The 12124-nt window shown below is 61.2% G+C and overlaps 1 protein-coding gene across 1 annotated transcript in view; it reads left to right on the forward strand.

Moving 5' to 3' along the window:
* Positions 1-12124, forward strand: part of SHANK2 (SH3 and multiple ankyrin repeat domains 2) — a 492081-nt gene that overhangs the window by 58856 nt on the left and 421101 nt on the right. Inside the window, exon 3 of the mRNA XM_053899336.1 lies at positions 8227-8446. Within this exon, the coding sequence (XP_053755311.1) occupies positions 8240-8446 (207 nt within the window). The 5' untranslated portion in view covers positions 8227-8239. The remainder of the gene's footprint in view (positions 1-8226; positions 8447-12124) is intronic.

Here is a 12124-nt window from a genome sequence, read left to right on the forward strand (position 1 = left end):
AACGCGATACAGACCCACAAAATGAGCAAATGTACTGGGGAAATGGCGCCGGGAGGCTCGCTGGACGCAGGGTCGCCGCGGACCCTCCGCTTGTAAAACACGTGACGTCCTTGAAGGTCAGTAAAGGAAAGTGTGATACAGTGAGGTAGCCTGTAGTTCCTTCTGGAACCGGGGACTGGGAAGTTACACGTCCTTGTACCAGAAGCGCTGGGACCCTCGTTGGCCGGTCTCTTACCTGAGCACTTCGCCTGCTCACACCGTCCGTCCATCCATCCGTCCCTGTGGCACTGGAGGAGGAGGGGGACGCGGGTCAGTGGGGGTGACAGGAAGGTGACTCCCTGAGGCAGGCAGTCACTGGGGAGGCTCCAGGCTCCTGGCCTGTGCTGGGCCCTGAGCCGGGTGGGGCCGGGTGTGGGCTCGGCCAGGGGAGGGCATGCAGGTGGGGGGGGGGGGGGCTGCTCACACAGAAGAGGTCTCTGCTCCCGAGAAGAGCCAGAATACAGTGTCTGAGGTGTCACCCGTGCCCTGGCCGGGCCCCTGGACAGGCTGAGCTTAAAGCGCCTGAGGACAGACATCTCTGGGCCCACAGGTCCCGCCGTGGGGTTTGACAGGCTGCTCAGAACGGACTCTCGGGCCTGCTGCGTGGGTCACTGTCTGCACCGGGGGGCGGGGGGCAGCGGGCCGTGCTGGGGAGAGGGTGCCGGAAGGGCGTCTCCCGCCAGGAGGTTGGCACCTCCGTTCTGAACTCCCCGGAGCGGGGAGGTGTTTTCTCCAGACGCTCTCTTAGGAAGGCCAAGGTCGTGGGTGCAGAGGACGGGCAGAGTCCCACAGCCGTGGCAATAACAGGAATTAAAGGAAAGCTGTCCTCGGCTTAAATACTGTCATCAGGGGTGACGGCAGGCCTGGGGGTGGCTGCAGCCCCGCCCACCACACAGCAGGTGTCCCGAGCCTCTCACGTGGCCCCCAAGCTGGCTAGGGCCCGTCTCGGGGTTGGGAATTGTAAAAACATTTTCATAACAGACACATCCCAGCTTTCAGATCTCGGTGACATTCGTTTCCCCCTGGAAATCTCAGAGCTCTGTAATTTTCCTTGAGGCGCCTGGTTCCCAGACCTGGTAATTAGACTTGGCCGCTGGGAACCCATCGTCTGGAAGGTGTGTCCGCCCTGTGCAAGGCCCCACAGATGGCGCTGCCCCAGCTGGAGCCACTTGGGGAAGCCGGCCTCCCTCCCAACCCTGCGGGCGGGGGTGGGGGGCGGGGGGGGGGGGAACTTGGCCGATGCTCCCTTGGTGGTAGGTCAGCGTGCATCGGGCAGGAGGACTCGGGCCGTGCCGCCTTCTCCTGGCATTCCCAACACAGGGGCCAGAGCCCGGCAGGGGCAGGCCAGCTAGACGGCTGGGGCTGGGGCTGGGACCCGCCCCTGAGTCCAGAATGCCCTGCCCGTCCAGGCCGTGCAACCATATTGTGATTTTGCGTTTCATCTTGGAGCCCGAGGGCGGCTAGTTCGTGAGAGCCGGAGACGAGGAACCAGCTGAACTTTTCCCTGGCGGGTCAGGGTCCAAGGGAGAAAGCGGGAAGCTTGCCTGAGGAAGGACGTGAACGATAATGCATTTGTTGAATCGGAGCGGGGGCAGAGGGAGCCTGTGGGAAGTCTGTCCTGGCAGCCCAGCCTCCCGTAAGCCTACGACTGCTGTAAACGTTAAGGTCCACGCTTTAAAAGCATATACAAATATATCCATAAATGCCAACATTCTGCATCCCGCCTCCTGGTGTCCATCAGCCGCTGTGTGGACGAGGGGTGTGTTTTGGTGCCCAGACGGGAGGGAATCGACCCGCTTTCCCCTTTTGGGGCCGCACACTGCCCTCCCCTTTTCGCGGGCAGTTCAGGCTCAAAGCTCCTTGGTGCCCGGGCGGGTTGTCTTGGAGCCTGGGAGCGGCTCCAAGGGCACATCTGGAACCCACCCGTCCCGTCTGGGCCGTCCAGCTGAGGCGCCCTCCCTGCTGGCGTCACGAGGGTCTGGGGCCGGGGCAGGTCCCTTCCTGGCTGCCCTTATCTGAGTAGGAGCCGTAATGATACCCTCCTGCCTACCACACTCTTGCGAGGGTGTGGCGCTTGGGGTCAGTGCGCCTCAGCCCTTCCGGAAGCATCAGCTGTGCCCGGACCACACTGGGCGCCCCTCGGCCTCACCCACGCGTCTCCTTTCAGAATCTGGAGTCGACTTGATTGATCAGGGACTTGTGTCCAAAAAACCACTAGGAGGCAGATCCTAGGTTATAGTCACTGGATTTTTACAGCCACTGTTAATTAAAAACATCGTAACCATACAGAAAGGTAGAAGAACATAATAATAGTTATTTATTTGTTATTTTTTTAATTGTCAATTTTTTAAGGTTTTTATTTATTTTTGAGACATACACACACACACACACACACACACACACACACGCACACACAGTGTGAGGAGGGGAGGGGCAGAGAGAGAGGGAGACACAGAGTCCGAAGCAGGCTCCAGGCTCCAAGCTGTCAGCACGGAGCCCGACGCGGGGCTTGAACCCACGAACCGTGAGATTGTGACCTGAGCCAAAGTCTGATGCTTAACTGGTGGAGCCACCCAGAGGCCCCAATTATTTATTTTGTAAATGTTTATTTATTTATTTTGTGTGTGCGTGTGTGTGTGTGTGTGTGTGTGAGAGAGAGAGAGAGAGAGAGAGAGAGAGAGAGACAGAGGAGGTGGGGGAGGGGCAGGGGCAGGGAGAGAGGAGGGAGGGAGAGAATCCCACGCAGGCTTCGTGCTGTCCACGCAGAGCCCATCGTGGGGCTCCAGCTGACGAACGGTGAGATCATGACCGGAGCCGAAGCCAAGAGCCCGACGGTGAACCGACTGAGCCCCCGGGTGCCCCAAATATTGCATCAAAGCATAATCCGCTTGGTGTTCATTACTTACGCCTTTTAAAAGGAAGTTTACTTACTTATTCCATAAAAACATTTGAAGATTTTGCCATACGTTCATATAGTTCCACTTTTCTGTATTTACGTGAGAGAATCAGGTAGGTCAGCCGAGTTCTGTCCCGTCCACACCGTGAGCTGTGGTCGCGCACGTGGTTACGTGTATCATTACAGCCACAGCCGTCTGCCGGCCTGACCGGGGCTGGATTGATGAAAGGGCTCGGGGAACCAGGGAAGGAGCTCGGGTGGCACCAACAGGTGTCGGGACGGAGAGGACAGACCTCGTTTATCCACAGACACGGCGGGGATGGGAACAGAGATGTTACTCGGGAGGCTGGTTCCACAGATGCCAAGATAACCTGGGTAGGTGGGCGATTCTTTCCCCTGGCCCTTCCGGCTGCTCTTCCCCGGCCCCCACCCCCCTGCCCCCCTGCCCCCGGCCCCCCACTCCCTGCAGCCCAGAGCTCACGCCGACTGGCGGGCGATTCCAAACCATGCGTGTGGCAGCCTGGGTGCCCCCAGCATTTGGTGCCAATTCCTGCAGCCACGACGGTGACCCCGTGTGTCCACGTCTGTGCACGGTCCCCGTGCAGCCCCCTGGGGGTCTCCCTGCCTTGAGGATGAGTGAATTTTATACATTTGAGTGAGGTAAACGTGGAATCACAAAATCCTGCTGACAGCTTGTCGCATATATAGGGTGCTTTGTGTTTTCTTCTTCTTATTTTTAATCTCTATTTTTGAGAGAGAGAGGACAGAGCGTGAGCAGGGGAGGGGCAGAGAAGGGGGAGACTCACGATCTGCAGCAGGCTCCAGGCTCTGACTGTCAGCACAGAGCCCGACACAGGGCTTGAGCCCACAAACTGTGGGATCGTGACCTGAGCCAAAGTCGGACGCTTTAATTGACTGAGCCACCCCAGGCACCCCCGTTTTTCCTTGTTAATAGGCTCCCCGGGGGGGTGGGTGAGAGAAACACGTTCTGGGGGTCAGTGCACGTTACTGACCTGTGTTTTTATAGCCGCCCCAGAGGTCGGTGTGCCGAAATGCTTGCCCGGGGGTGGCGGGGGCAACCTTTCCTCCCCCAGTCCGGCACTGACTTCCCGAGCGAGGCTGGGCTCCGTGGCATTGCGGCTTTCGGAGCCTGCCCTGCCCACCTCACTGTGGGGTGAAGAACCCCCGGGGCCCCTCTGACCCCCACGGTGTTGCCAGATAAAATGCAGGACGCCCGGTTCCGTTTGAATGGCAGACGAACAAAGAATAAAGACGAACATAGTTTTCCGTGGCAGCGCGTCCCACGCAATGTTCGGGAAATACGTCCAGTAAAACGTATTTATTGTTGACCCGAAATGAAATGTGGCCGGGCGCCTTCTCTGCCACCTGGCTGTCCTCCCGGGAGTTAATAATTAAATGTTTTCCCAGGGCTTTGCCTTTCCCACGGGCCTGCCCGTCTCGTGGCTCAAGCCCCGTTTCAGGTCAGGACCTTGTGCTCAGGTCTGCGCCCCGAGCTCCCGGGCCGTCCTCCGAAGGACCAGGGCGCAGGCCTTTTCCTCTTCAGACCCGCCCAGTGGGGCCTCCTGCGCCCGCACTTTGGTGGCAGGCGCGTCCGTTCGCGGGTGTCACCCCGGGCCAGTGTGAGGCGCCCTTGCGCGGGGGCCGCGTGCGGAGGTCCGTGGGTCACAGGAGCCCCTTCCTCTTCTGGCCGTCGGTTCTGTTTCTGGAGTCAAGTTTGACTCTAGTTGTTGTGAGCACCGTCGAGTTCCGTCCCGCCTTCTTTAATTTTCTGGAAAGTAAACCCCCGCGGGCGTTGTGCGCATTTCCCGACGGCTCAGACCTGCGTGTCCCTGACGGTCACCGGCCCGGTGGGTCCAGCAGCAGACGTGTTGCGGGGCTGGTAAAGTGACCGCTAGGGACGCTGAGTTCCCCACGAGTGTCCTGGCCGAGCGTGTGCCCGAATCTGTCCCCCGTGAAACTGCCTGCCCGCCAGCCGCGGCCGAGCTCACCGTGCCGTCCGGCCACCTCGGGGCCTGTGCTTTGGCCCCTGTGCCCTCCTCTCCCTGTCCGCTGAGGGCCCACGGTGTCCCCACTGCTGAGGGGGGTGGCGGCGAATAAGCAGAGCCCCCATGCACACGGACGCTGAAGTGTCGCCCGAGCAGGGTGACCCTGGGGAGCAAGCAGCTCACATCGAGGCTGCGGAGGGCTTTCGAGGAAGGGAGCCAGGGCGGGCGTAGATGGGAGCAGTGCCCTGGCCGCCACCTTAGGAAGCGGGGCTGGGATCCTGCGTGAGCCCCCCGCGGAAGTAACTCGGCCCTTGAACCGTCTCAGACGGGCGCGCACTGGGCCCGCTTCTGCTGGGGGCTGTCTGCCTGCCCGTCTTGCGGATGCTGACCCTCGAGGCCCGACCGCGAGCCCCTGGGGCCAGCGCCCATCCTTCGTGGGGAGAGCTGGTGGGCCCGGTGGGCCTGGGACGGCCCCCTTCGCTTCCACCTGGGCCTGGCTTTCCATAAGCCTGACGGCGTCCCTGCCCATCAGACAGGGATGCCCTGCTGTCCTGTGAGTGGGAGGCCACCTTCGCCGTGTCCTCTCTGTGTCTCTTGGTCCCTGCAGGGTCCGGAAGCAGCACAGGCACGCGGTGAGGAGGGGATGACGTAGTTCTTTATCGGACCCCCGTCAGGGCAGGAAGCGGCCCCCCCCCGGGAGCCCCGAGTGACGGACGGACCCGTCGGCTGTGTCCGCTCTGACCGCCGAGGCTGCGAACGCCGCGCCTCTCCGCTGTCCCTCACCCCCGGGAAAAGGCAGGTTTGCGTCTGCGCCCCTGTGGCCCTGCTGAGCTCTTTTAGGTGCGGCCACGGTCCCCTGGGGGGCTGCCGAGACCGCGTCCCGACCGATCCACCCAGAAATTCGGGTGCTTCTCTTGTTCTGAAACTCCTCCGGGTGACTTCTCCGCAGCCGGGACGAAGAGCGTCTTTTCTCGAGGAAACACGTCGCCGGAACCTGGGACATAGTTGCAAGTGGTGATGTGTGTGCAACTATTACGACGTCTTTACAAGCGAACGTTTATGTTACTTATTATAACATTACGATTACTCGCACGCGATGCGGAAATAACTACGTCATCGGATGATTTCCGCACCCTAGTTGTGACTATTCTGAATCACAGAGGCCGTGCGTAGGGTATTCTGCGCAGTTACGTTAGGCTCTTCTTTCTTGCCTGGGGAGATGGTGATTGCATTTTGGCCGGGCTGGAGCCAGGGACACCCAGGTCCTGTCCCCGGCCACAGCCCTCTTGCCTCTGACCAGATTTTGCAGTCCTCTGGATGGGGGAACGGGAAGCTCGAATCACAGAGACGTCTGGCAGTGACCACAGAAAAGACCCATCGGCTCTGACGTTTTAATTCGGAATCACACCGGCGTCAACTTTGGGGATTTTAACAGAAAACCAAGGATCCTCCTGGGTGATTGGGGCGATCGTTTCACTGGCCCGGTGACCCTCTGCGGGTGGTCTAGGGAACAGATGACTCTGGTCGGACTCTCTCTTGCACTCGTGGTGCGAGGGCCGGGAGGTAACTGCCACCAACCAGGAGAGCCCGGAGAGCCCCCTGGGGCCCACGCCGCCGTCCCCAGCATCGCCTGAGCCTCCCGGTGGTCACCACAAACCAGAAATCTGGCTTCTCATATGAAATCCTTAGGTTTGCAAACATTTAAAGCCCCGTGCGGGCCAAACAAAACAGGGTCTGTTGGCCACGCGATGGTGGCCCCTTCCCCAAGGACGGTGCAGACCCGCTGGGCAGTAAGGAGCCCCTGACCCTGGTCACGGCCTCTCCATTCCCCTGGCGAGGGGGTGCATTTCTGGAGGGGCTCCTTTGCTTTCTTGGGCCTCCTGTGTACCTGGGTGTCTGGTGACCCCGGGAAAGTCTTGGGGGGGGCGCCCCTGGTGGCCGCCTGCGCCCCAGGACTGACCCCACGGGCAGAGCAGTGGAAACTTCCACAGGGTGTTTGCTGTCGTTAAACGAACTCTGGAAGTAAACAGTGCGAGCCGGTTTTCCCACGATGAACACAGAGCTGGCCCTGGGTGATCTGTGCCCCACCTGGGGCTTTCCTGAGCCTCCCGGGGTCACGAAACACGAGCGCGGGGGCCACGCACCCCAGCACCTGCCGGGCCTGGAGCCTGGGCCAGATGGCAGGCGTGCTGCTCTGTCCCCCTCCCTCCTGCAAATGGCTGGGTATTTGGTATGGGGTCCTCATGTGTGGGGGGGGGCCCTTCACGCTCAGCTGTGCCTTCCGCGGGAAGACGCCAGGACTTAACCAGGCCGTCCCTGAACGGTCAGGGTGGCCTACGTCCCTGGGTGCTCAGGACAGCCCCGGTTTTGCAGGAAACAACCTGCCCACGTTCCGTGTGCACAGGGACTTGACCTCCTTCACAGAGTTCACGTACAAGTGGTGTTGGCTGCTTTGGCGCGGCACCCCTGGGGTCCCCCCGGCTTTTGTCCTCACCTCTCCGGAGCCCTGCCCACAGAGATGGGGGCATCATTCGGCAGCCTGCTCCCAGAATTACGTCTACAGCCTTCTCTGCCCTTCAGCGGCCGTGGTCCGAGGGCCAGTCGGCGCCCCGACCCGGTCTTTGCTGGGGAGCCTCTGCTTGGTGGCACAAAGGCTGTACTTCCAGCTGCCACAGACTTTTGGGGGCCCCCGGGTCTCCCCGCATCAGCCTGCTCATGACTTCAGCTCCGCCAGAGTCCTGGGTGCAGAGACGATCTCCCCTGTGAGCCTGGCCTTGCCTTTCTGTTCTGTTCTGTTTTTGCAGTTACCTATCGTTGCTCTGTGTGTGAAGCAGAGGGGTTATTACACATGAACTTGGTACCTTTGTGACCCGCCCGAGCCTGCGTTTCTTCCTCTCCTGCTGCTCTGTCCTCATAGAAAGACAAAAGGGAGTTTTTCTTCCTTACCTTGGGAGGCTTCCAGCTGCCCCCGGGGCTCCTCGGCTAGTCCCCGTGAGCTTTGGTCCTGGCCTCCGCTAGTCAGGGCTCCTTCCGCGTGCCGGGTTTCCCAGCTCTGGGCAGAGCCTGTGGGCCCCCACGCGGGTCCTGGCCGCCTCCTGGCCCGGGGTTCCGGAGAGCACTGGGGGCGCCGAGTTCTCCCCGCCTTCGGAGGTCTGTGCATCCCTCAACGGTGGCCCGGCCGCCCGTGCAGGGCCGTGAACCCGGGACGCCGGCCTCCGCGGGCGCTGGGGTTTGCCTGCCCTTTTCACGTTGCCTCCTTGTTCTCCTTCTCCCCGCTCCTTACAGACGCAGGGCGGCCATGCCGCGTAGCCCGACGTCCAGCGAGGACGAGATGGCCCAGAGCTTCTCCGACTACTCCGTGGGGTCGGAGTCGGACAGCTCCAAAGAAGAAACCATCTACGACACCATCCGGGCCACGGCGGAGAAGCCCAGCGCCCCCAGGATGGAGGAGAGCCAGGGCCACGCAGTGGTGATCCGCGTCCTCATCCAGGACCTCCAGCAGACGGTAGGCCCCGTTGCTCGTTTCGGTCAATGCCAAGCGTGCCTGCGGGCGGCCTCTGCACGGCCCGTCCTGGTGGCGCCCCACACGGCGTGTGCCTGCTCCGCCCTCCCTCCTCCCCACCAGCTGCCTTCGCCTGCACGCTGGCACCTCGGTGCCCTTGCTGAGCACCTGCTGTGTGCCGGGGGGCGGGGGAGCCCGGGCCTCGAGGGCACGGGGACCGGCCTTGCCGGGGACATGCGCACAGCGGACGCGTGGGCAGGCGGGGCCTCCGGCACCCGAGGGGGCCCTGCCTCTTCCTCCGCTCAGTGGGGCACGGCCCCCGGTGTCCCGTGCTCCTTCTCACTTGCCAGGCTGTGCAAGCTCTGTCCGGCCTGCCCCTCCCTGCACCCGCCCACTGCCCACTCCCAGTTGTCCCTCAGGGTCTGGGCCCCATACCTGGGGCGGCCCCGGTAGCCCTCGGGGCTTCTCGTTGGCCCCGGCCCCGGCCTGTGCCCTGCCTTGCCCTCGTTTGGTTCCCCTGGGTCCTTGCTGGTGGGCCTGCCTGTGTGGCCGCTGCCTGGAGGGTCGGCTCGTGGGGACACGGGCGGGGCTGGGGTTGTCGGAGCCGCTGTGTGAGGCGCTGGTGCCGTGGGGGAGGCGGAATATGTCACCCGAGACCGTGAGCACCCCTGGGCGTGGGGTGTGGGGTGCGGGGGACCCGTCAGGCTGGGCCAGGCGGAGTCTGGGGCACACGGTGACACCAAGAGAGGCAGTCAGAGGCTGGCAGACCCACGGCCAGGCCGAGCAGGGGCACCCAGTGGTGGCAGTTCTCTTGTGTCCGTGCGTCAGGTGACCTGGTCTCTGAGCACAGCCCTTTCTCCCCTGGGCTCCCCTTTGGGGTGGGACTCAGGGGGCACCTGGGTGAGATGTGGGTCATCTCACGCTCTCTGTTTTCCTCATCTCTGTCGGTCGTGTGCGGGTGTGGACCCTGCGCGCTTCAGGTTGGAGGCAGTGGGAGCAGCGGGTGGTGTGGATGGCCTGCAGGGTGCTCGGGGGGTGGGGGGCGGGCCCGGAGCTCTGCGTCCACCCTTTGTGCTAAAGAGCAGAGTCCCCGGGCAGAGGCCGCGGTGGGGAGGGGGTCCTCTCAGGATCAGAGGAAGTGGCCGGTGTCCCCCGCTTTGCGCAGGTCAGGCCCCCGCCTCCCGGCACCGTGGGGTCTGCTATGTTGCCTCAGTACCTCGGAGCGCGGGGTCTCCGCTTGTCTGGGGGAAGCAGCTCCGGCAGGACACTGTCCTCTCCAGAGCGAGGCCTGGGGGTGCTGGGGTGCATCCTGCGGACCTGTCGCCCACGAGCGGGGTCAGCCAGATGCCGCACCCTCCGGAAGATGCTCCAGAGCGGATCCCGCAGGCCGCGGGCCGCCCGGCAACACAGGTGTGGCTTTCAGGAGGGCAGGACGGCGTTGAGGCGTTCTGTCTTCTGCGTCGTTTACCATCGCTTACAAAACTTACTCCTTATAAAGACATCAGGTGTTGGGAAAGCACAGACACCAGCCCCAGAGTGGCTGCAGCGAGCCTTGGGTCACATCCTGCACGCGACTCTCCAGAAGGTGACAGGTGACCGGGTCTGTGCGTACGGACGGAAGCGGGTCGGGGAACACGGGCCGCTGGCAAACCAACGTCGCGTGGTTTTATGTTAACGTAAGAGGAGAAAAAGACAGTGAAGGAAATGCTGAACTTGAGCGATTCCTGGGCTGGAGGAGACTCTTTCCGAATCAATCCGTAAACGTAAACAGTTACGAAACGCTGGAAGGCTGGAGGTTTCGTTGTTGTCCCTGATCACGGCTTTCCCCTCCTTTTCTCCTACCATAAGGAACTTGGCACGCTCTCATCTCGCTGGGGTAAATTAAGCTAATCGGAGCGATAAACAGACCTCCAGACATCAGGTGCTTAACACGGAGACGCTGGACTTCTTTCTCTCAAACCAGCCCGCTGGACCGACGGGGACGAGGACACAGACATTCTGCTCCACACAGTCTCCAGGGGCCCAGACCCCTTCCGCTCGGTGGCCGGGCTGCCCCGGGGCTCTGGAGCCCTCCCCGGGTCCCCTGACCTGCCCAGAGGGTGAGGGCGTAGAGAACTGGGGCACGTCACTTCCCCGACCGTCCCGGTTCCTCGGAGGCTGCATTTGACTGCACGGGAGGCTGGGAAACGGAGTTTGGCTCTGAGCCTAGGAAGGAAGAGGTCGGTGTTGTGACAAACGGGGAGCTGGTTGTACAGGTGTGTACACGCACACACATGCGCACACTCACTCATGCACATGTGCACACACGCACACTCATGCACACACAAGTACACATGTACAGGCACACATACACTCATGCACACACACACGTACAGGCACACACATGCACACTCATGTACACGTGCACACACACAGACACACGCACAGGTACATGTTCACACGTATGCACATGTGCACACACCCACATGCACACACGCCCACTCATGCAGCCGTGCACACATGTGCACACGCACACACAAGTACACATGTACAGGCACACATATGCTCACGCACAAGCACATGCACACACACGTACAGGCACACACATGCACACTCATGTACACGTGCACACACACGCACACACACACAGGTACATGTTCACACATATGCACATGTGTACACACCCACACACGCCCACTCATGCAGCCGTGCACACATGTGCACACTCACGCATACACAAGTACACATGTACAGGCACACATATGCTCACGCACAAGCACATGCATACACACGTACAGGCACACACATGCACACTCATGTACACGTGCACACACATGCACACACACACAGGTACATGTTCACACATATGCACATGTGTACACACCCACACACGCCCACTCATGCAGCCGTGCACACATGTGCACACTCACGCATACACAAGTACACATGTACAGGCACACATACACTCACGCACACGCACACACACACACGTACAGGCACATGCACGTATGTGCACACGCACAGGTACATGTTCACACATATGCACATGTGCACACACCCACACGCACACACGCACACTCATGCAGCCGTGCACACTCATGCACACGTAAGGCACACATGTACAGGCACACATGCATGCACACGCACACACGTGCGCACAGCCACACATGTAAGGCACACACATGCACACTCATGTACACGTGCACACACACGCACCCACACGTGCACTCATACATACACATGCACACGTAGGCACACATACAGGCGCATGCACACACGCACGCACACGCACCCCCCTCTGCTCCCCCGCCTCCCGAGTCTCGTGGGTGCAGACCTGTCTGCTCACTGTCACCTTCCATCCCGCCGTCCCGCTTCAGAGCTCAGGAGCCTCCTGGTCTGGTCTGGCTTCCAGGGGGAGCACCAGCCAGCTGTTTCTGTTTGTAGTTCTGTTTATTTTATTCTCCTCTTAACTGGAGGGACGTAACCCTCCAGTGGTGCCTTTCAGGAAGCGTTCCTGTGGCACTGCTTCCTCGGTGGCCGTGCTGTTGGTCTGCGGCAGTCCTGGGCTCTAACGTCGCCTCGAAGCAGCGAGTCCCGAGGTGCTGCTGTAGGGGGCGCTGGCTTCCTGCAGGCCTGTGGTCCCCACGTTTGCGTCCACAGGTCCGTACATAGCCTTGCTCACGTGTATTCGTGTGTAAAGAC

This window comes from Panthera pardus, unplaced genomic scaffold (genome assembly GCF_024362965.1).
Source record: "Panthera pardus isolate Hobbes unplaced genomic scaffold, ASM2436296v1 HiC_scaffold_12, whole genome shotgun sequence".
Classification (NCBI taxonomy): domain Eukaryota; kingdom Metazoa; phylum Chordata; class Mammalia; order Carnivora; family Felidae; genus Panthera; species Panthera pardus.